Source organism: Lingula anatina, chromosome 4 (genome assembly GCF_051362555.1).
Source record: "Lingula anatina isolate TDL-2025a chromosome 4, LinAna3.0, whole genome shotgun sequence".
In the NCBI taxonomy this organism is placed as follows: Eukaryota; Metazoa; Brachiopoda; class Lingulata; order Lingulida; family Lingulidae; genus Lingula; species Lingula anatina.
Window position 1 is genome coordinate 16,410,720 of NC_141770.1, and position 20,963 is coordinate 16,431,682.

The 20,963-nt window shown below is 39.7% G+C and overlaps 1 protein-coding gene across 10 annotated transcripts in view; it reads left to right on the forward strand.

The window, feature by feature from the left end:
* Window positions 1-20,963, forward strand: part of LOC106178918 (uncharacterized) — a 49,534-nt gene that overhangs the window by 4,642 nt on the left and 23,929 nt on the right. For 3 of the 10 annotated variants that reach the window (XM_013562281.2, XM_087010479.1, XM_087010478.1), the window contains 20 exons: window positions 5,382-5,601; window positions 6,148-6,248; window positions 7,741-7,965; window positions 8,350-8,571; window positions 8,982-9,206; window positions 9,608-9,967; window positions 10,250-11,383; window positions 11,586-11,824; window positions 12,087-12,148; window positions 12,381-12,637; window positions 13,118-13,615; window positions 14,826-14,957; window positions 15,606-15,992; window positions 16,245-16,358; window positions 17,788-18,183; window positions 18,819-18,941; window positions 19,702-19,889; window positions 20,135-20,196; window positions 20,385-20,644; window positions 20,931-20,957. In XM_013562281.2, coding sequence (XP_013417735.2) covers window positions 6,188-6,248; window positions 7,741-7,965; window positions 8,350-8,571; window positions 8,982-9,206; window positions 9,608-9,967; window positions 10,250-11,383; window positions 11,586-11,824; window positions 12,087-12,148; window positions 12,381-12,637; window positions 13,118-13,615; window positions 14,826-14,957; window positions 15,606-15,992; window positions 16,245-16,358; window positions 17,788-18,183; window positions 18,819-18,941; window positions 19,702-19,889; window positions 20,135-20,196; window positions 20,385-20,644; window positions 20,931-20,957 — 4,972 coding nt within the window. In that variant the 5' untranslated portion in view covers window positions 5,382-5,601; window positions 6,148-6,187. The remainder of the gene's footprint in view (window positions 1-5,381; window positions 5,602-6,147; window positions 6,249-7,740; window positions 7,966-8,349; window positions 8,572-8,981; window positions 9,207-9,607; window positions 9,968-10,249; window positions 11,384-11,585; window positions 11,825-12,086; window positions 12,149-12,380; window positions 12,638-13,117; window positions 13,616-14,825; window positions 14,958-15,605; window positions 15,993-16,244; window positions 16,359-17,787; window positions 18,184-18,818; window positions 18,942-19,701; window positions 19,890-20,134; window positions 20,197-20,384; window positions 20,645-20,930; window positions 20,958-20,963) is intronic. The other 7 variants (XM_087010481.1, XM_087010480.1, XM_087010482.1 and 4 more) reach the window with 7 other exon arrangements.

A 20,963-nucleotide genomic window follows, 5' to 3' on the forward strand; every position in this document is an offset into this window, starting at 1 on the left:
TTTCAAAAGCCACCTGAGACGACTGGTCATACTCTCCTCCATCTATAAATTGCATGGTTTATCAGATATATAACCAAGTCGTGCGGGACTCGGTCCCAGATGTTCGGTATTAAACGGTAAACCTGTTCCTTTAAACTAAATCTACACTGAAACCGATTTTGAAAAATCTTGCTATGCCGATTTGTTGTCTTAGAACTGTGATAAGTACATTAAATGAGTTCTCCTTCCTGCCCTAGCAAATAATCTCTAACCTGTACAAGGTAAGGTTATTGGTAACCTTTAAATATAACAGTCCTTAATATTTTAGTAGGGAGGACAGTGCATTGCGGTGGTTACAAAAATGTCATTAAAAAAGTGGAAAGCAAGGGTAAACAAAAAAAATTCTCCTCTCCGCAACATATTTTTATATATTGCATGTGGCTAGGCCAGGATAAAAAACATATTCATTTGATTATGGTTCTTATCAGATAAGATTACGATATTATTCTCAGCGCTTTTGTCGTCAGAAATTCATATCTGAGGTTCTACACCAAACTGTGGTCACTTCGAGAAATTATATCTCATAATTTTTGTAATTTATGTAACCACAGTCGTGTTAGGGTGTGGTTGGAACATGATGTCCAACATGTTTAAGATAACTGATATTTCCTCCCGGCAATCCGTTAACCCACAGCTCTTCCGGTATTGTCTTTTGCTGTCCTTTTTTTAATATGTGTATATGTAAAGAATATTGTTATCAATTATGTAGTTTATGAAGAAAGGTTTTGACCGATTGTGGCCAGCATTTGGTTAATTGAACATGGGGCAAGGTCTAAGAATCAAAAGTCAACAGCTCGTTGCCAGGTTTTGGTAACGTAGTCACACAGTATCCATTATGTTTGTGACATCGCAAAATGTTTTTGGTGTAATTCTTAAGCTAATGACGGAGGAAAATAGTTGAGGTTTTGCCCGTCTTGTTTACACGTATCGGTTTAGACACAAGTCGGCCATCCAACTAGTGGTGTATATTGTGAGAAATTGATAATCTGTTTTGAAATTCTTTGGAAATATCTACTAGATCTAGATTCTTTGGAAATATCGGCCTTTTTCTTTAATGTTGTCCAGTTAAATACCCTGGGTGTGTGACAGTTAACCAATAATTTGACACTATTTTCACAAATATGCATTCATTAAAGAAATGCAGATAGTATTCATTACCGTTATCTGTAATTTGTGCACCAAAACGACTGCTTCAATGGACCGGTCTATAATTTGATAAAGCAATTTGAAACAGTGACAACGTTTATTTAGCGGTCACTAAATGATAAATTAAATAAGGTGTTCTTTTGTTTGCAGGCACGCAAACACTGTTGTGTAATATTTCAAAAATTTATTGGCAAATCTTGACATCGTTAGAAAAGTAGTAAATGTTACATTAAATTAATATAATGGATACTGTTTTTTAATTATTGTACATATAACTCACAAGGACAATACCTGATATGGCCTTGAATGATTTTGTGTAGGGTGGCACAATCGACATAATTTTTACTTTGAAAAGATTTATGTCATAGGAATCTATATTTATCAGTCTGTCTCAACAAACAATTAAAACAATACACATAAAGAAAATATGAAAGTGAATGATAATGACAAATATAGAAAACAGAAGTAGACCCGTTAAAATGTGTTGTTTTGTAAGGTGCCATGCACGGTGACGATAAAAATATAAAACAATACAGAAAACTAAGTGGAAACAGTGACACGCATGACTTCCTTGTTAAGTCATCTCAGAGACGAGGGGTGGGGCGTGTTGAATGTATACAGTAAACCATTGTACACTGTACCATTTCGCGGCATGCAGCTTCATATTAAACAGATGTTAAACTGTGATTGCGATGATAAGTGACATGAATTTGACATAGATGAGCACAGAATTTGCCAAATGTTTTGCACCAAATGAGGAATATATTGAGCACGCAATGTGCATGTTTTTTTTTTTAGAAGTATTAACCTTTATATGAACATGTATTCGCTGACGTATTTTAATAAGCTCACTCTCCTTTTATTCATATCTGTTTACGATAGGGAAACAATGCATCTTTTGAACCCTGCATTTTCTCATGCACGGGGGTAGCCCAAGGTTGATCATACATATACCATCAAAGTAAAACTGAATAGATTTATGATTTCAGAGAGAGAATGGACTGAAATCCGTGTTGTGAGAAGACAAGTAAGGGCATGCTGTCCTTGCTCTGAATCTTTCGTACACATTGTGTTTAATGTGTCAAATGGATGAAACTGCAGTTTCATTGTACCAGGCATTTTCTTGTCCGGCTTTGTTTGCAAGATAACACATGAAGGTGATGGCGTTAAATGAGTGCTGCAGTTCAAATGAGTTGAAGTGTCGCAGACACAAGTGACGTTTAGTGTTTTCGTTACTCCGTAACTTTTTATATTTTGATGAAATGTTATACATTAGGAGGTTGCCTTCCGTATCAATTGTGTCACACTCGTTGGGGGAAAAAAACAAAATAAATAAATAAATAAAATGAATAAATATAAAGTACTGTCCATTAACGTAACACACTTTGCTTTATATAAAAGCTGTCCTTTACAGTGGAAATTTTAGCATTACAATGCCGTGTTTTTGATATTCATATTAATTATCTAGACTTGGCATGGACTTGTGATAAGGTAGGGGGAAATACAGGCACAGTCTTTTCGAGCCACTTCATTAATAAGGGACTTGCATCTATTCTTTATTGTAACCCTCGAACTGACCTGGCCATTGTTATACGCTGTACATCCATCTCAATGAATAACAAATTTACCTTATATAATTTAAGTGAGATGCTTTAATAATATGGTAAGTCACACGAGCGCGAAGGTTCATGAGTGAGTTTACTGTGTTTAAACCCTCGTTGTATAAACCGTAGATTACGTTAATGCTACCTTTCTGTCACTGTCGCTTTTCCTTATCAAACAGAATACCCTGTGCTCCTCTTTACCATTCAGATGGCCCTTAAAAATGTGTCGTTGGTCACGCTAGTAACTTCTGACACCATGGAAAAGTTAAGAGGCCATCGTCTGCTCGTCTTCATCTCGGTGTAGTTTCGGTGCAGGCGATCGTGTTAGATTTACAAAACGCACACATGCACCCGTGACGTAAAATTGCAACGTCGGAAATTACAGCGCCTGTGTTTTTATAATCAGTGAGTAACTGCGTCTCAGTTAAGGGCTCAGGTTATGTCAAGGGGAATCTATGCTAACAATGTAGACAGTGGGGAGCCGTTTTCCACATATTGGTGAGTTAATGGCACAATTAACGGTTTGCTAGCTCAAGTTTGACTACTATACCAGTGCATAACCTTACAGCACTGTTCGATAGGCATGACCATTGTAACCAGGATTTTAAAAAATCCTTCAAAACGTCGATCCAAGCTTGAGATATATACAACAGAACACATGGACCAATACATAGTACTGTAAACGAACAGAGCGGAATTCTTGAAAACAATAGTTTGAACAAAATAAGCAATGTTTGACACAATCATGTTATAATTCATCTTACGTGAATCTCATCGTGTTAGGATTTAAAAATAATGAACACAGCCATGGGTTATAGGTTGGTAGTAGCACGGTTATTATCAGTATATCCTAGTTGCTTGCAACTAATCCAGCACGTGGTGTCTGAAATGTATGTAGACGAAGATAATTTTACAATACTTTATACCCAAGAAAGGGTGAAAAGATGCAAACCTTTTGGCGACCATTTCTTATGTAAGACTCTGTATTTAATGGGAAGAGACACAGGACACATTTGTCGAGACGTGACAAATATCGTCTGCAGTCGGGATAGCACTCAAGATGTGTTTACATGTGATAATCCGGTACTATCTACAAGACAATGACATCGACGACAAGGGCTGATTTTAACCTGGGTCTTTGAGTATTTGACTAAGACAACGCTGATTTTAGTGTATAGAGTAGATTTTTGTCAATAAGGGGTGGGGGTGAAAAAATACATATAAATAATTTGCAACGCAGATCTGGTGGGTAAAACTACAGTAGAGGTCCTTTGCTAAGTACATGTACCTCCATAAGTAACAACATGACGCCAGATCTCTCTATAAATAACATGTACACCCCCCCTAAACGAAAAAAAAACGAAACAGCATTCTTCCTGGCAACGGGGGTAGAGAAAGCTGACTAAAATACCCCAACCCCCGTTTCTTGGTGTCCTACATATGTACATCCAGTGGTGTGGGCCTACCACAGCAACCGTCAGTGGCATACATAAAATCACAAATTACCCCAAGAAATTAAACAAATGATCTTTAATGGTCTTTTTATACCTGCTCTTATGTTCTCTGTGACACACAGATATTCAATGCGGTTACCGTTTAACAGAAACAGTTTGGTTCGTTGATTTATGTATGAAGACACTAAGTAGGGTGTATGATGATCTATTGCTGATTTGAAGAGAAGTATTTTTATTGAACGTGAAAAGCAAGGGAGGGGGTTCTAAGGAACCAGTCTTTGGTCGGCAAAATATTTGATGTGATAAAAGTACATGTATGTCAAACAGTATGTTCTTAGGCTTCACAGGGTCATACACAGACACTGTCAGATCATCTTAAAATATCATTTTCACAATATGCGCTGTTGCTGTTATTTTCTTTTTATGTAAAATATATTAATGAATTCATAAATGGCATGAAATTGAAAGAGATCTATAAACTCTTTTTGATTTAGAAAATGTACGCATGAATGATAACAAGTGCCACAAAAACCAAACCCGAAGCTGTTCCTCGTTGTTGGTAGGATGATTGAGTATCTTGAAGACGACCGTCATGTTTACACAGTTGGATAAATAAAGGTCATTATTAACTCATCAGAATCAATTTAGCTCCATTTGCAATGCCACAGTGAAGATTCTAAACATCGTGCTGAAAACGCACACTAAATCTTTTTAAACTCCAATGAATTACTTTTATTTTGTTTAATTTGCATGCATTACGCACGCCTTATCTTAATATTGCGTCAGCAATTACAGCCACGTGGAATGCGCTAGAAGTATTTTTTGCTCCCTTGTAGTATCACCAAGGGTTTTGCTCTTTAAAATAGGAGTGGGTACTTCAGAATAAATAAATAAATAAATAAATAAATAAATAAATAAGAAAGTGTTGAATAACAGTGAACAAGTTACGGCTGGCAAGTACACGTTTTGGGTACAATTCCTTTTCTTTGAGATTATCAGGAGACAACAGGAGCTACGGTAGTTTACATGCACAAGGAAACAAAAGTTAATTGACCATGGAAGTCTTATTCATAATCTTCATAGTCATATATTGACTCACACACTCTTAGCTTTAATCTCGCCATCTTTTTCATTCCAGCGTGAAAACCAGTGCCCGCTACCAGTTTGTCAACAGACGTGGATAAACCGCGGCAATTCATAGTCTGGAATAGGGACAAAAGTGTCAAAAGTGCACTCGAACCACTGGGCGGTCAAACGAGTGTCTCCGATGGCGCAGTGACTTTTGTCACCAGCGATCTTCGATTTTGAACCGATATATTTCACTGTGCCATATCGATATTGGAACAGTTTAGTTTGTGGTGAGTACAACAGAGGGCCATAGTATGCGATAAGCATATTTTGTTTAAAAGTATGTATAAAATCGCCATAGAAGAATAGCCTCTGTATTTGGACACACACACACACATCATATTGATATATAAGTAAAATAATGTCCATTTATATTGTCTGGGGGTTATTTACATAACTGCCGGAAAAGGGGTACACAGGTTTGTTCTTGACGCGATACTATTACCTTATTTGAAATATCATAATATGACAAATTTATATCCGATTTTCATAAATAGCAAAGTTTGGAATTTTTATAACTGCTACGTATTTGATTGCGTGGAAGGTTTTGGACTCCATTTCTTCTCATTTGAAGGATTGGACAGTTTCTACTTTGAACTCATAATGTACAAAGTCACACCATCTTCGTGCATTGTAACAGGCGTTCTTTGTCAATTGTTTAAAGGCATGTTAGATATATTTTCGTAACCTTTTTTTACCCACAGGGCACAATGAATGTTGCATGGAAATCAGTTTATTTTTCTCCAGCATAAAACCAATGAATGTTTTTTTTTTAGATTCCAGCCATATCTACTGCATAAAGAACCAAAAAATAAAATGGTGCCAAACATTTGTAAAGGAAATGGAAATCTACTGTTAGCCTTGCTTATATTCACAGGTAAGAAACGATTTCCATGGGAAACTGCATTCAGTCTAAGTCCATATTGTATTCAACCTCCCATGTTTTATACGGCTTAATTATACGATGAAATAAGTGAAGAAACATCTTTATATATATCCTGCTGAAGACACAAGTTAATTATATGACATTTGGCGAGTGTTTGATATTGAAAAATATCTTCTACAATAGTGACTGCGGAAAGACGACATCTCAGGATTGAAAGGGTTACAAATATAGTTCTTATGGAAACTTCGATTAGGCTATATGTATTTGTGAAAATCACTGGTCAAAGACCTATACGCATAGTTGTCATGGTGAACATGGAAATGACTTTCATATTATCAGTGTTGACCTGCCGTTCATATTGGAGGCGGGACCGTTGGTTTTATCGGATGGAAATCGTGGTTCTTATCTAGAGAAATAATCAACACGATTCCAATTAACTGCTGTGTATCTCCCCACCGAGTTCACCATGGGGTTAGGTGTCACAATGCACCTGTGCACGGCTTTTTTAAGGCCGGAAACTAGGTGCTGGAACAACATCCAGGCGTGACACTGACCCCAGGGCTTTGTTTGTTTGAGCTCAAATTTTGGACGGCTTTTTATGTCCATTTGGACACAGGGTAAATCTACAGTAGTTCCACTGAATCGAATATATCCCCTGTTTTATGACAAGAGGCAAATGGATAATGTTTGAGTCCAATACGTATTGGATTAAAGTGGACCTCTGTGATTTATCTTGACCTGAAGTAGACCAATTTTTGGGTATTTAAATAAGCTGGCCCTAAACCCACTCTGAAGCCTTAAATAAACGGTCCTCGTACCCATGCCCCCTCCCTCTCTTCTTAGTAAAATCTTGAGTGTTGCAATAAAGATAGGGGAAACAATTTGGGTTTTGTATTCCTTTGATTTGTGGTGATAAGAGATGTGCATATTCATCTCAATTCAATTTCGTTTAGATAAGGAGAGAGCGAGTGTGCTGACTAATGACATTATCTCGGTAAATGTATGTCCCTTTGTTTTTTAATAGATTGCCACATAGAAGACAGAGGTCTAACCGTTTAACGTACATTTACTTGTGTCATATTCTGCACTTACAGTTGTTGAATTTATTTGAACAAAATTTTTCAAGGTCTGATACAGTTGGTAGTTATGATGCAATATTTTTTTATCTGCTGAGTCACTCACCATCACGTTCCTGCATTTTCAAAAAGTTAAATAGCGGAGTGAGAAAAATAATAAATTAAAACAGAAGTGAAAATCCACGTTATAACTGTTACCATAAAAATCTTTAGTAAAGATCCTTCTTAGCGTGAAGTAAGATCACTAATTCATAAAATTAAAACCATGCGATTTTCATTTTGTATCTCCATTTTTGAAAGAATAGAACATATCTTTTACCCAGGCTCTCCAGATACCATTTAAATCTAAATTTATTCTTAGATAATTGCAGAATGAAAATACAAAACACACTCTTTCCTTTCTTCAGCTGGCTTCAAGCTCACAGTACAACAAGGTTTTGCCTGCCCCGGGGAAGGCATGTACCCAGACCCCAACTCTTGTATATACTTTTATGCCTGCGACTCCCTGGGGTTACCTTCGGAAAGAACCTGTCCTATAGGTGGACAGCTTTTTGATGCCGACTCAAAGCAGTGCAAGTTTCCAGAGGACCTCACGGACCAGTGCAGAGCCAATGGTGACAGGTTCAGCTCAGGTAAGTTTCAGAAAAACCACCGGCTGTGGAGAGTGGGGGCGGGGGGATCATTTACAGAAAGCGAAATGGGCAAAACCAGAACTCATGTAAGACAGCATGGTTGCTGACTCCATGGCATTTTCAAGTCCTGACATATCTTTATATTATATAAAATCTTCGCATTATGTAAAGAAAAGTTAGAAAGGATTGTGAAAGAGACATTAAGAGGTCCATTATATATTTTCAAGACCATTTTAGATATGAAAAGCTTGGATATATTACCTACTTACACGAATACGATACGCCATAAAAAGAAGCAAAAGCAATGATTCATTACCATTGCATTTCCCATAACGAAAGCAACGACTGTTTCACATGTTATCACAATTGCGCGTATATCCACAGGGTCTGGAAGCACGGAACAGCCGGTATCTTCCAACGGCTTCATTTGTCCGGAGAGAATGGGCTTTTTCCCCCACGTGACGGAGTGCCAGGTATTTTACCAGTGCATAGAGTTCGTGCCTCAGCAAGTGACATGTTTGGAGGGATGGGCCTTTGACACCAGGAGCAACAGGTGTCTGTTGGAATCCAACGTCAGGGACTGCACCAATGGAAAGAGGCGCACGGGTGAGTTGGGTAAACTCTCGATCGACATGATTTGTGTCATTGATATAATATAATGCAATGCAATGCTATTTAATGTGATACAATACAATAAAATACAATACAATACAATACAATATAATACAACTACGGTCCAGCCCATCTTCAGTTTAAACGATTACATTTAAAACTCATATCTAACCATATGTTTCATTATTTAGAAAAAAAATGCAGATAGGAATACAGTAGGCATAGGGGTAGTATTTAACAAACAAAGCAATGGTATACATTTCATATTCTTTTCTGTTAGTTCCACACTGTGAACTTTTGAAAAGCCACATTCCTTTTATTGGCGTTGAGACATGACCTGTTCATTGCTATCTTGAACATTTATTAAATGGAAAACTAAATCATTTTTCGTCCTCTTGTACTAGATATGTCAAAAACATCCACAATTGTTAGAAACACTGGAACAAGATGCACAACAGAGGGCATCATCACGCCTCACGAGACCGACTGTACCCAGTATTATGTGTGCTCCCAGCAACAGCTCCAGCTGCGCCAGTGTACCTCACCGTTATTCTACGACGCTGCCCAGACCTTCCAGTGCACGTGGCCGGCCCTGGTCTACGACTGTGCCAGTGACGGATCAAGATTGTGTATGATAACTTGGCTTTTTTATTGTGAATTGTCTGAAGGATTTTATATTTAGAACAGTAATTAGTATACAAAAATCCTAACCAGGCTGTTTGTTACGTCCCAAATGTTTGGTTGTTGAGCAGATCGTAGGAAGTATTGTCAAGCGGCTAATATCAATTATGCCAGCTATAAGGACAGCACTGCAATGCACTGTATTTATCAAAACTCAGGGGTGGTTTCTAAGTAATATTTCATAAAGTTAAATTAGAAACGCATTACTTAAAAAAAAATTGGACACAACTATCTCGTAGTGAGCACCTTCATTCTAAAAACACTTGATGCAAAAACATTTTGTGTGCCCCTTTATTACTTCGCCGTAAATATGATATCACATTTACAAAGCTCTCATTGTTCATTTTAGCCACTACTCCCGGCCCCACCACCATCCCACCGCCAACCACCACGCCCATTGACTGCGTGCCAAACGAGATAGTCGAGCACTGTGACTGCACCAAATTTTATAAGTGCAACGAAAACTCTGAACCAAGGGAAATTCCCTGCCCCGGCGGCCTCCTCTTCAATGCCAGACAAAAGGCTTGCGACTGGCCGTACAATATGAGGAATCAGTGTGATCAGTCGAATACTAGAAGAACGTGCATCCAGACCACGCCGTACGCCGGACCCTCCACGCAGCCCACCATTGTCCCGACCACCACTCGGCGGACCACCACGACAGTAGCGCCTCTGCCGGTGCCAAGCCGTGAGGTCAGGTGCTTCAGAGGTATGGTATGAGAGCGAGAAAATGTTTGTTTTACTCAGTAGCCCTTAATTATTATTTTATTATCAGTCATTTTGTCATAAAATGGTCTGAAATTTCCCATAGGGGTGTAAAAGATTAACAGACATTAACGGGACTATGGGTTTATGTTGTACAGTGCACGGTTTGTTAAAAAACCCTCTCACCACCACTGCACTAGCATAAGCATATATTAGCACTAACGTGCACAAAAATAAATATTTAAATATAAACGTGTAACTCATCATACCGACTCAACCACTCCAGGTCTAACATCAGTGGCCCATCCAGACATGTGTAACGGCTATTACAGATGTATCGGAGACCGTGCGGTAGAACAGCGTTGCCCTGGTACTCTATTTTTCAACAGCCGCACCATAGCCTGTGATTTCCCACGGAACGTTGCCGACTGCTGCGCCGATGGCACGCGTATTCAACAAGGACAGCAATGCCCTAGGGTCGTAGCGACCACCATTCCGACGACCACGACCCGACGACCAACAACCCCTCGAGTGAACGTTGCTCCGGTGGTGAGTGAAGCTTTCACGACGCCAGCGACGTGCGTGGTACGTCAATTCTATCCTCATCCAGACTGCAAAAGAGTCTACTTCTGCTGGACAGACGGCACTGTAAGAGAGACGGTTTGCGCCGCAGGGACGATGTTCGACGCGGTTGCAGGACGTTGCGCGAGCGAGGGAGACGTTTTGGCCAGTGGACAATGTGCCCCTGGCGGTACTAGACTTTCCGTAACAACTTCAACCTCCACAACTACGACCACTACCACAACTACAACCCCTCGCCCAACTACCACAACCACAACAACGACGACAACTACTACAACTCCCACCACAACCACAACACCTACTACAACTACGACAACCCGTCCTCCCACTACACAGAGGGTAACCACCAAACGCGCTGCTCCTACCACTCCGCGTTTTGACTGCACAGGCCGAGGCACCAGACTCTACGAGGATCCGAACTCCTGCTTCGTGTATTACCAATGCCTCAATGGCGTCCTGAGAAACACGCTGAACTGCCCAGGGGGTCGCTATTTCAGTCAACCCAACCAGAACTGCCTGTCGTATAATTTCATGACCAGCTATTGCTCATTTGAAGGTGTCCGATTGATACGGGAAGATACTACGACAACCACCACCACCACTACCGTGGCACCGTCCGCTCCAATATGCCAGCCCGGACAATTGTTTGCCCCCCACCCAGACACCTGTAAACAATATTACATCTGCGTGCAGGATCAAGTCGGTGCACAAATGGCGCCAATAATCAGTGATTGTGCGGAGGGATACCTTTACGACGCCCAGGGCACGAGCTGTATGGATCCGGCCACCGTGCCAGGCCAGTGTGACCCCCGAACTGGCGCTAGACTTGCCATGACATGTAAGGGATGCTTTACACAAATTACCCGTTTTAAGTTTTTGACACAAATTAAAGCCATGTAACAGTTACAAAACTCGTATTAACAGAAGAGTCTCTCTTTAACTTTAAAATACTTTTTAAGTATAAAAACTCCCTTGCAGTAATAAGCTGTGGCGATTCTCATGACATGAATATAATCCTCACACTATTCATATCTCGATAGCATCCCCGATAGACTCGACCTCAGCTTTTGCGTCTGCCACCCAAGCCACAGGCTCATCCGCCATGGAAGGGCCCTGCAGAGGGCAGTACAGACGCCCCAACTGGTGCACGGACACAGACTGCGCTTACAAGGCCACCTGGGATTACAATGACCAGACAGACGATATCACTTTCACCCTCACTGCAACAATCGGTCTAGATCAGTGGGTGGCCATTGGATTTTCTACCGATAAACGTATGGTTAGTATCTAGCTTTGGGTTAGGATTTGGAATGATTACAAGTTCCGTGATTGCTTTGTCTTAGACAAATATTTGTTTAAAACTAGTTGAAATAAAATTATACCTTGAGAGTCATTGTGACAGAAGTCGCTCGTAGGATTATAGTGTGCAAACAACAGGCGAGGGTGCAACTGTGGCTACATGTTACCCACAAGGCTGTCATAGGTTTTGGAATAGCGCTGAGATGAGAAACGGACACTACATGTATATGTACACATTTTAGGTGGGAAGCGATGCTATCACTGCATATATCACCCCAGATGGAATTGTGAGGGTTAGCGACAGGTAAGGAACAAACATCGATAATTCGAGTTTTGAGGTTTATAAAGGCGTTTAGGGGAAATTTTAGAGATAAATTGTGTGTTAGTGCACGCTTGCTTATACATGTATCACTTGAAATCGTCATTAACGCTGAGCGACTGGTGCCATAAATCTAGATTAATACAACAAAATTCACAACCACCAAATTCAACGACGCGACCAATGGATAATTTCATAATCATATTTCCTTGCACAGGTATATGTTTTTCAAAGAGGAACCAAGCAGCGACAGTCAGCAAGATCTGAGAAATATCCAGGGCCGATACGTGAACGGCCAGGCCATTTTCAGTTTTGTTAGGGCCAGAAACACGGGAGACGTAAGAGATTACGCCTTTAGTGATGATGATTGTTATTACTTCCATTATGCGGCCGGCGGTGACGTGGTGAGGCGTCGTCTGCGGCATCACACATTTAAAACAACGTCAGAGGAAAAAATATGCATCAAAAGTTGCAGTAAGTATCTATTGCCTGAGTTTTGAATTTCTTTCAGTTTAAAATTTTAGTTCACTAGAGTTGACTAACGTGAGAAACAAATGTATTGTAATTCACCAATACTCTGCTGTAGTTCTTTAGTCAATTTTAAAGGCACTTACATTTCGTTTAACTGCAGACTTAAAAAAAAACTTCAAAAACCCAGTTACTAATTCAACATCAAAGAAGTGTTATCCATCTTCAACTTTTAACCGAATTTCTAATTTCATACTGAATCTTAATTTACCATCTTTTTTCTCAGATTTGAAAATGCCGATAACAAGCATGTTATAAATTTAATATTCTGTCTTATGATCTTTAGGTTAATTTCATCAATAATAGGTTCATTTCCAGGAATTATACTTTAATGCAAAATATCAGTTTATACAGACATATATAAAATGAAAGGTGATTTTGAACAGATTATATTAGTATGTTATCTATACTTTTAACAAATATCAGGTCGAGCAATCATATTACCCAGTAACAGGGTAACACCTGCGCCAAACATGTTTACGCCTAGGGTAACACAACGGGTAACAACAACACAACCGACTACCACTACTACAACTCGCCCCACAACTACTACACGCCGTACAACTACCACTAGACCAACAACCACCACACGGCGCACAACCACAACAAGACCCACAACCACTACTACACGCCGAACAACCACAACCCGACCCACAACCACCACACGGCGCACAACCACAACAAGACCCACAACCACTACTACTACTACACGCCGAACAACCACAACCAGACCCACAACCACCACACGGCGCACAACCACAACAAGACCCACAACCACTACACGACAAACAACGACAACAAAGCCAACAACCACCACACGGCGCACTACCACAACAAGACCCACAACTACCACAAGAAGAACCACTACCCGACGTGTGACCCAGCGTACTCGCCAAAGGATTCTGCTGCGAACTACACCGCGTGGTAAGACATCGTGTTTCTTGTGCATGGAGAATGGACTCGACGTCATCTGGAGTCATTTTTTCTGTTCAAATAACACTTCGCATGGTTCTGTGACTGTCCTTTAATGCACGTTGATGGAGCGTATCACGTTTGGTGTCTGTCTTCACGCCAATGTGTCAGCATTTTTGCAATAAAATGTGATATGGGTAAACCTGACTGACAGTCAGGTTGTTTCCATGTTTGGTTTATGGTTTTTCCATTCTAACACTATCCTTATCAATGTATAACAGTACCAAAGAAAATCTAATGACACATGTTTAGTGTTGTCACTGCGATTCAGACGGAGTGGACGAAGTGTTACGTGTGCGGTTAGAGGTACCCTGCTGTAAAGATGATTCATATGAACCCATCTGTTCACAGCACAGACCAATTGTGTTGAAGGGAATTTCAGTTACGGCTCTGAAACACAGGGTGGTTATCGTACGGCATGATGTTGCCTCACGCTGCTTCCGAGGCAGTTGTATACAGGGATTCATCTTTGAGATATTTGGTATCTTGTCCTTTTTACTGATGATCGTAAAATAGTGATCATAAAAATAGCACGTAGCCATGACGCAACACACATTGAATTGTGACGTATTAAAGGTAAATTTAACCACCCACAAAGTGGTCATTGACATCAGTATGAAACAAAGGATACAAATATCTCAAAGATTGTTTGCATGCTTTTCAGGTTTGATTAAATGTCCCGCATTTTTCTTACTCCTTCGTGGTATGTGTTGTCTTTGGCAGTGTAAATCGTTTTTAGGTGGAACTTTGGGTTTTAAATCACATGATGTCCTTAACATTCAGAATACATGTACACTCACCATTTTATCAACTTTCTATTTTTTTCAGTATATTATTCTTAAGCATCAATATACCCCCTTTAAGTATTAATTTTTACCCACGTTTGTAATTCTACTCTGTAGAAATATTATATCATAGCTTTAACTATACTATTGCTACTGTAGTTTTAGTTCATAGCTTTACATATCAGCTTGCATATAGTTATCCATATTTCTCCCCGTTTATTATCTTATCCATTTATCTGCCAGTTTCTACCATGAGGTGTGATGACTTAAGACTGAAGTTCATGGTCAGGCTTCTCAAGGTGCTCTTGGAGCACACACACCGAAACCACTTTTTTGTTCATCTCATCAATAAAAAAATTGAATTCTTTTCACTCCAGCGAGCGGACCAGTGACCGCCTTTACTCGTGCCCCCACTCGCACACAACCCACGACCCCTGCCACAACCCGTACCCTACAGGCAGAGGCTACGACCAGAACTCCCGGCCCTACACTTGCTCCAGGGGCATCATGTAAGTAAAACAAGGAAAACAGATTACAAAACGGATTACGAAAGGCATTCATAAAAATGATATTCTGAATGCGCAATGCATAATGTCAAAAGGGGGGCACTGAATTTAGTGTCGATAGTGTCACGTTTCGTTTTTCAAAATCGATTCTGGCAAGCAGAAGCTAGTGTCGTTTTTAAAAAACGATTCTGTGAAAAGATGTCTTTTACTTCAAAACTGTCATGACAAATTAGGCTCAATTAGACAAATTAGGCTAGAAAATTTCGCCTCAGGAAACGATTTCAAGCGTTATAATAAAATCACCTGCTTATAAATGTTGTCTGCTGAATCATATCCCTATGAATATCCAGTAAATCCTTTCCCCTGCTTCGCAACACACACCTTTATGCATGCCCTCTCGTTTACCACTATTGAGCAATAAAGGAATTACTCAAGTTATGAAACGTCTCAGTTCTTTGCAATCAAGACCTGTTGACGACTGTCAAAACAGTCAAGAAAAGGAATTATTTTTGTACAAGAACTGAGATTGTTTGTATCTGCTTCATTACCATGCTACTTCATACCAATCGCCGTATAAATATACAGTATTCATATATCATTTATCAAATACCCAGTACCTTACCTATACCTTACCCGGCCTCTTTCCTATAGATTGCTACGAGAAGGGTGACGGTTGGCATTCCGATCCCTGGGACTGTAGAGTAATTCACCAGTGTAGCCAGGGCATATACACCCGCCGCCAATGCTTCCAAGGTTATTACCTAAATGAGGATCGACAGCAATGTCAGCCACCCAATAATCTGAACGGAAAATGCAATGGTGATGGTTCAAGGATTCCCGAGCCCCTTACGTGCCCCAATATGAATATCAACCTCTTGTTTGTGCCACATCCTATGAACTGCTCGCTGTGGTACAGCTGTATGCAGGGTAGACCCACGGAGGCCAGAATGTGCATACAGAACTGGTACTCGTCTGTGAGTGGGTGCAAGCCGCGGGACGAAGTAACGGAGTGTAACGAGCACGGCACGCGAGCTGGCGGTAGGTATCCCCTGGGTTATGCATGGGCTAAAAAAGGGAGTGGCTCACTCTGTTGGTGGCGGTACCTGTATACTCGCTTATTAAAATTTTCAAGAAAATGTCTGGAAAAGTCGGTGTGCGTTCCTTTAAAGCAGCTAATAGTATTCGAGTTCTTCAGATTTCTTCAATATTTTTCACAATAAATATAGACCTTTATATTCACATAAATTATGCTTAGATATAATTTATTTTACCCGTTTGATTTGTTTTCAGCTGTTGTTCCACCATTCACAACAACACTTGAACCTCCCTCCACCACAGCACCAAGATATACAACCCCGACCACCACTCGCCCCACGACCACAACAACACGTACAACGACAACAGGTAAGAGCAGTTTAGCAAATACTTTGCCTGATATAAATAAAAAAGCTAAGTGACAGAAGGCATTAATATAACCTTTGTTTCGGAGTACTGACGACGTCCCCTCTATACACTAGCAAACACTTGCCGTTGCTTTCGTGTAAAGACATCAAGTTGGCTGAGAACATATAGACGTGTCATTCTTAAAATTAGGACACTGTGTGAAACCTTGGTGTCAGAAAACATGTTTATGTAGAGTAAATGTCAATCCTTGGACATTAAGAGTGACGGCAAGCTTGCACTGGATATATGGGGAACATTGATAGTCAGTTCTCTGAAACTCAGGGCGAAAGCAGATGTATTATCTGCTGAATCTTCCTCCCAGGCGGATAACGACATCATACTAGATGTCAATCATAACTTAAACCCACCCACAATTTTAATCGCCCCGCCTCCTAATACCTAGTTGTCAACGTTACTAACAGTTAACTAATACGGTGGATGATAAATGACGTTAAATGACGTCAACTGTTTTCGCACGCTCGTGGATGAGTGAACTCTTGGATATATGGATGCCGAACATTGCATCGGGAGTTTTGATATTGATGAAGGCATGGGCCATGATGGCACAACATTTATAAGAGACTGTGTTTTGACTGCTTTGGGCTCTTTACTAAGTTCTCTTTTAAACAAAAGCATGGAGAAGGATGTTTCCTTCTTTCACGGCATGGCGGCAAAATGGCCGCGTAAAATTTGTTTTCCAGATTTGTAACGTAACACTAACCGAATGGTTTTCACTTCTATCACGTTTGCAAAATAAAATGGATCTTGAGACCCTGATGTTTCAGCGTGAAGGGCTTATCTGTTCTTCTCAGCATGGTGTGCATTTCTGATAATAATGAATCACCTTCCAATTTCAATTAAATGAATAACACAAAGTTTATCAAAACTATTAACCAACTTCTCTCGTGTCTTTCTGAATTTATGGAAGGGGTGGGGTTTTTTTTTCAACATAAAATGTTTTACGATTCCAGCAAAGAGGGCACTCCAATTCTAATAAGCATGACGTTAGAAGGGCGTTTCAATAAAAAAACAAACCATCGTGTGACAAACTAATCTTTAACTGTCGATTAATTCCAAGTGTCCAAAAAATGAAATTAACACCCTATTTTAGCAACTGAAACAAGGCAGTTTCGTTTTACAAGACACAAACATGGCGGCAGTGTTAATTTGCGACTTGGCATGTACCAACGTTACATCAGCTGAATGTGCTAAATTAAATATCAAATTACAGTTATCTTCTTGACACTGATTTTATTATCACACGTAATAACATATTGCAAAAACTATTTTAATTAACATTCTTTTCAATTAACGTTAAAAAAAACTTCACGCTACATGCTAAATGCACACAATGAAGTCTCAAAGCATCAAATTTATCTCCGACCGTCAGCTAAGCCAGAATTCGACTGCACAAACAAGGGCAACCAGTGGTTCCCAGACGAAGACGACTGCACCATAGTTCACCAGTGCCGCAGTGGTGAATATTCCAAACTTAAGTGTCCACCAGGACGATTCCTTGACGCCAAAAATGCCATCTGCCAATCTGCAAGCACTTTGTATGAAGAGTGCACACCAACCGGGAAGAGAAGACCTGTCCCACTTCTCTGCCCCGCTGCCACCACGCTGTTCATTCCACATCCCACGAACTGCAGTCTTTGGTACAGCTGTGTGAACTGGGCGCCTACAGAACCACAGCCGTGCATAGGCAACTATTTTTCCACGGGATCATCCTGCAGACCAAGAACCATTGTTAAAGAGTGTAATATATTTGGTGAACGCGTGGAGGGTGCGTATATCTTAAAGCGTGCCTTGCTTGCTTTTTTCCGTCTTGTTTTGATGTTTTGCTTGGTCTCTATCTATGAAGCTTAATGTGAACGCTCGTGTCAGAAGCTTTGCGCCTAAGCTTTGATGAAGTTATCTCCCCCCCCCCCCTCCCAGAAAAAAAGCTTCTTCAATTACATTTATCTTTTTAACAACAAAATATAAAGGAGAGCTTGCGTTGTTTATGTTGATGGATAAAGATTAATAGATAGTATTTATTAGCTTAGTAAATGTTTAAAGAATTTTCCAAAAGGCAGAAAGGGTGCATCGATTTGGGCAGCGCGCAATCCCCATCTTCATTTCAGTTTTATCCATGAACAACGTGTTCGAAAGGAACAAGTTATATCATTGTTTAAAGTATTGCAAAAGATCTTTAATCCAAACAGAACCAATAAACTCTGCCATACCCACTTCAACGCTTCCCTGCTGCCAATTAAAATATTATTTTCATTTTTATATCATTCAAAACGGAAGGCTTTAATTGTTAGACTGTAATAGTGTTAATTTTTACGTTCGAGCTGTAGCCTAGTATTACAGTATCGTAGTGTTATATTTTGCCCTGCCTACGTAGTTACCGTAGAAAATGCCTGCTTATTATAGTTAGAACGACCACTCCCACTCCAACCACTAGACCTACCACTACTACGCCCAAACCCACCACCACCCGACGTACCACTACCACAAGAAGGACTACAACTACTCGAAGAACGACGCCAGGTACAGGTAGGTTTATATGTGACATCACATGGCTTACCGTATATATTTTTGTGATCTTCACCCAGGAGAAAGAAACGTGTGACGTGCATCAGTCTACTTAAACTGTGCAAACAAGTTTCATGTTATTGGGTAGTTTTTAGTTTAGACGAGAAAGCAGAGCTTGCTTCTGGTGCTTGGTTAGAACTTATGTAGCGTAAAATGATGTTATTCTTTTAGCACATATCACAATACTTAGAAATCCGTAACAGAAGGATGAGGTATTAGATTTGCCATTAGTTTAGAAAATATAATGATGTTTAAAGATCACTTTGTGCATACTGTATGCGTAATGTGAAGGAGGCAGATTTAACACGTTTCTCAACTAACGTAAATGCCATGTTGTTATACAAAATCAATAACCCTCGTCCGTACCAGAGTGTGAATATAATACAAATGACCCATTCATTATATTTACAAAATACTGATAAAATTTATTTTCTTTGTCAAGTATCTGTCACTTGAACGTATAACCAATATGTTTTCTGTTCTTCACAGCATTTAAATATTTTGATGTATCTGACAAAATGAAGTGCAACAAAAGCTCTTTTAATAAAAAGCGGAGTCGAAATAAAAAATCACAAAATTCTGGTAACAAAAACGACATGTCCAAAAAAACGTCAAGCTGGAGGGCGCAGAGATTCGATAAACAACATCTAAAAATACACTGATACAGGAGTTTTACATATTTCGCAGAGGTAATACTTACTTCTGAAACTTCGCTTTTTAGTCTCAATGGGCGGTAGAGTAGACGTATGTAGCGGTGAACAGAAGACCCCGAGCACGTGCGGCAACACCGACTGTGCGTACCGCGTATCCTGGCAACTGAATGACGCCACTGATGAGATCAGATTCACCCTAGAGGGCGCAAGACAAGGAGAATGGATGGGAATTGGATTCTCACAAGACAGGAAAATGGTATGATAAATACAAAAGACTTAATATGTTTTGTACGTCAACACTGTATGTGAAATACTGCACTTTGTTGTCGTTTTGTCATACACTGTATTTTGGTAACATTCAAGAGTGATATATTACACGTCTGTATCAGTTCAATTTTTGACTGCACTTGATAAGGCCCTTTCACAGCATCCAGTATATTTTCATTTGACTAGTATTACAATTAATAATCTTTTTTGTTTTTTTTTTTTTTTTTCTTTCAGCCTGCAAGCGATGCAATGATAGCTTATTACAATAGCAACGGACAAGCAACGGTTAGCGACAGGTAAAAACAATTCCATATCATCATGTTGCCAGTAATATGATTCTTATTAACTGTCGGATTGTCAAATGGATTAAAAAATCAGTTTCATTTTAAACAGCTGGAGATAACATTTGACAACCCTTCTTTGAATGTCGCTGTTTTAATTACTTAAAACCTGTTAAATTACATATGAAAAAATTATCTTTCAGATGGATGTACGCCTATGCTAAGCCCACACCTGACACTTCCCAGAACTTCAATGGCGTCTCTGGACAATTCGTTAATGGCCGAGCGTCCATTTCATTTAACCGTCCTCGTCGGACAGGGGACGGTGCCGACGTTCTATTCAGCGACAATGCCTGTTACTATTTCTTATATTCCAAAGGAACTTTGTCTAACAGCGGCGACCTGAATTACCACAGTTTCAGAGCTGTGTCACAGGAAAAGATTTGCATCAAATCATGCCAAGGTAATTTCCTTTGTGAATAGTATGATTGGATGTGGTTGATGTTGAGCAAATATTTACCTATTTTTAAAAAAATATTATCTCATTAGAGAATTGCATAAGAACTTAATAGGATATAATGTTAAAGTGATGTTGTAACGTAGATGACTATGTTTGCACTCAAAGGTATTAAGAGGTGGTCATAACAGCAAATAAAGACGGCTGTGTGCAGACAAAATGCATATTCACCTATGTTCAATAATAGTATTACCAAAAAGGTCAACTTAAGGTCACTATTTGTTTTCTTCAGGCTCCACCAGAACATCTCGACCGCCAGGTAAGC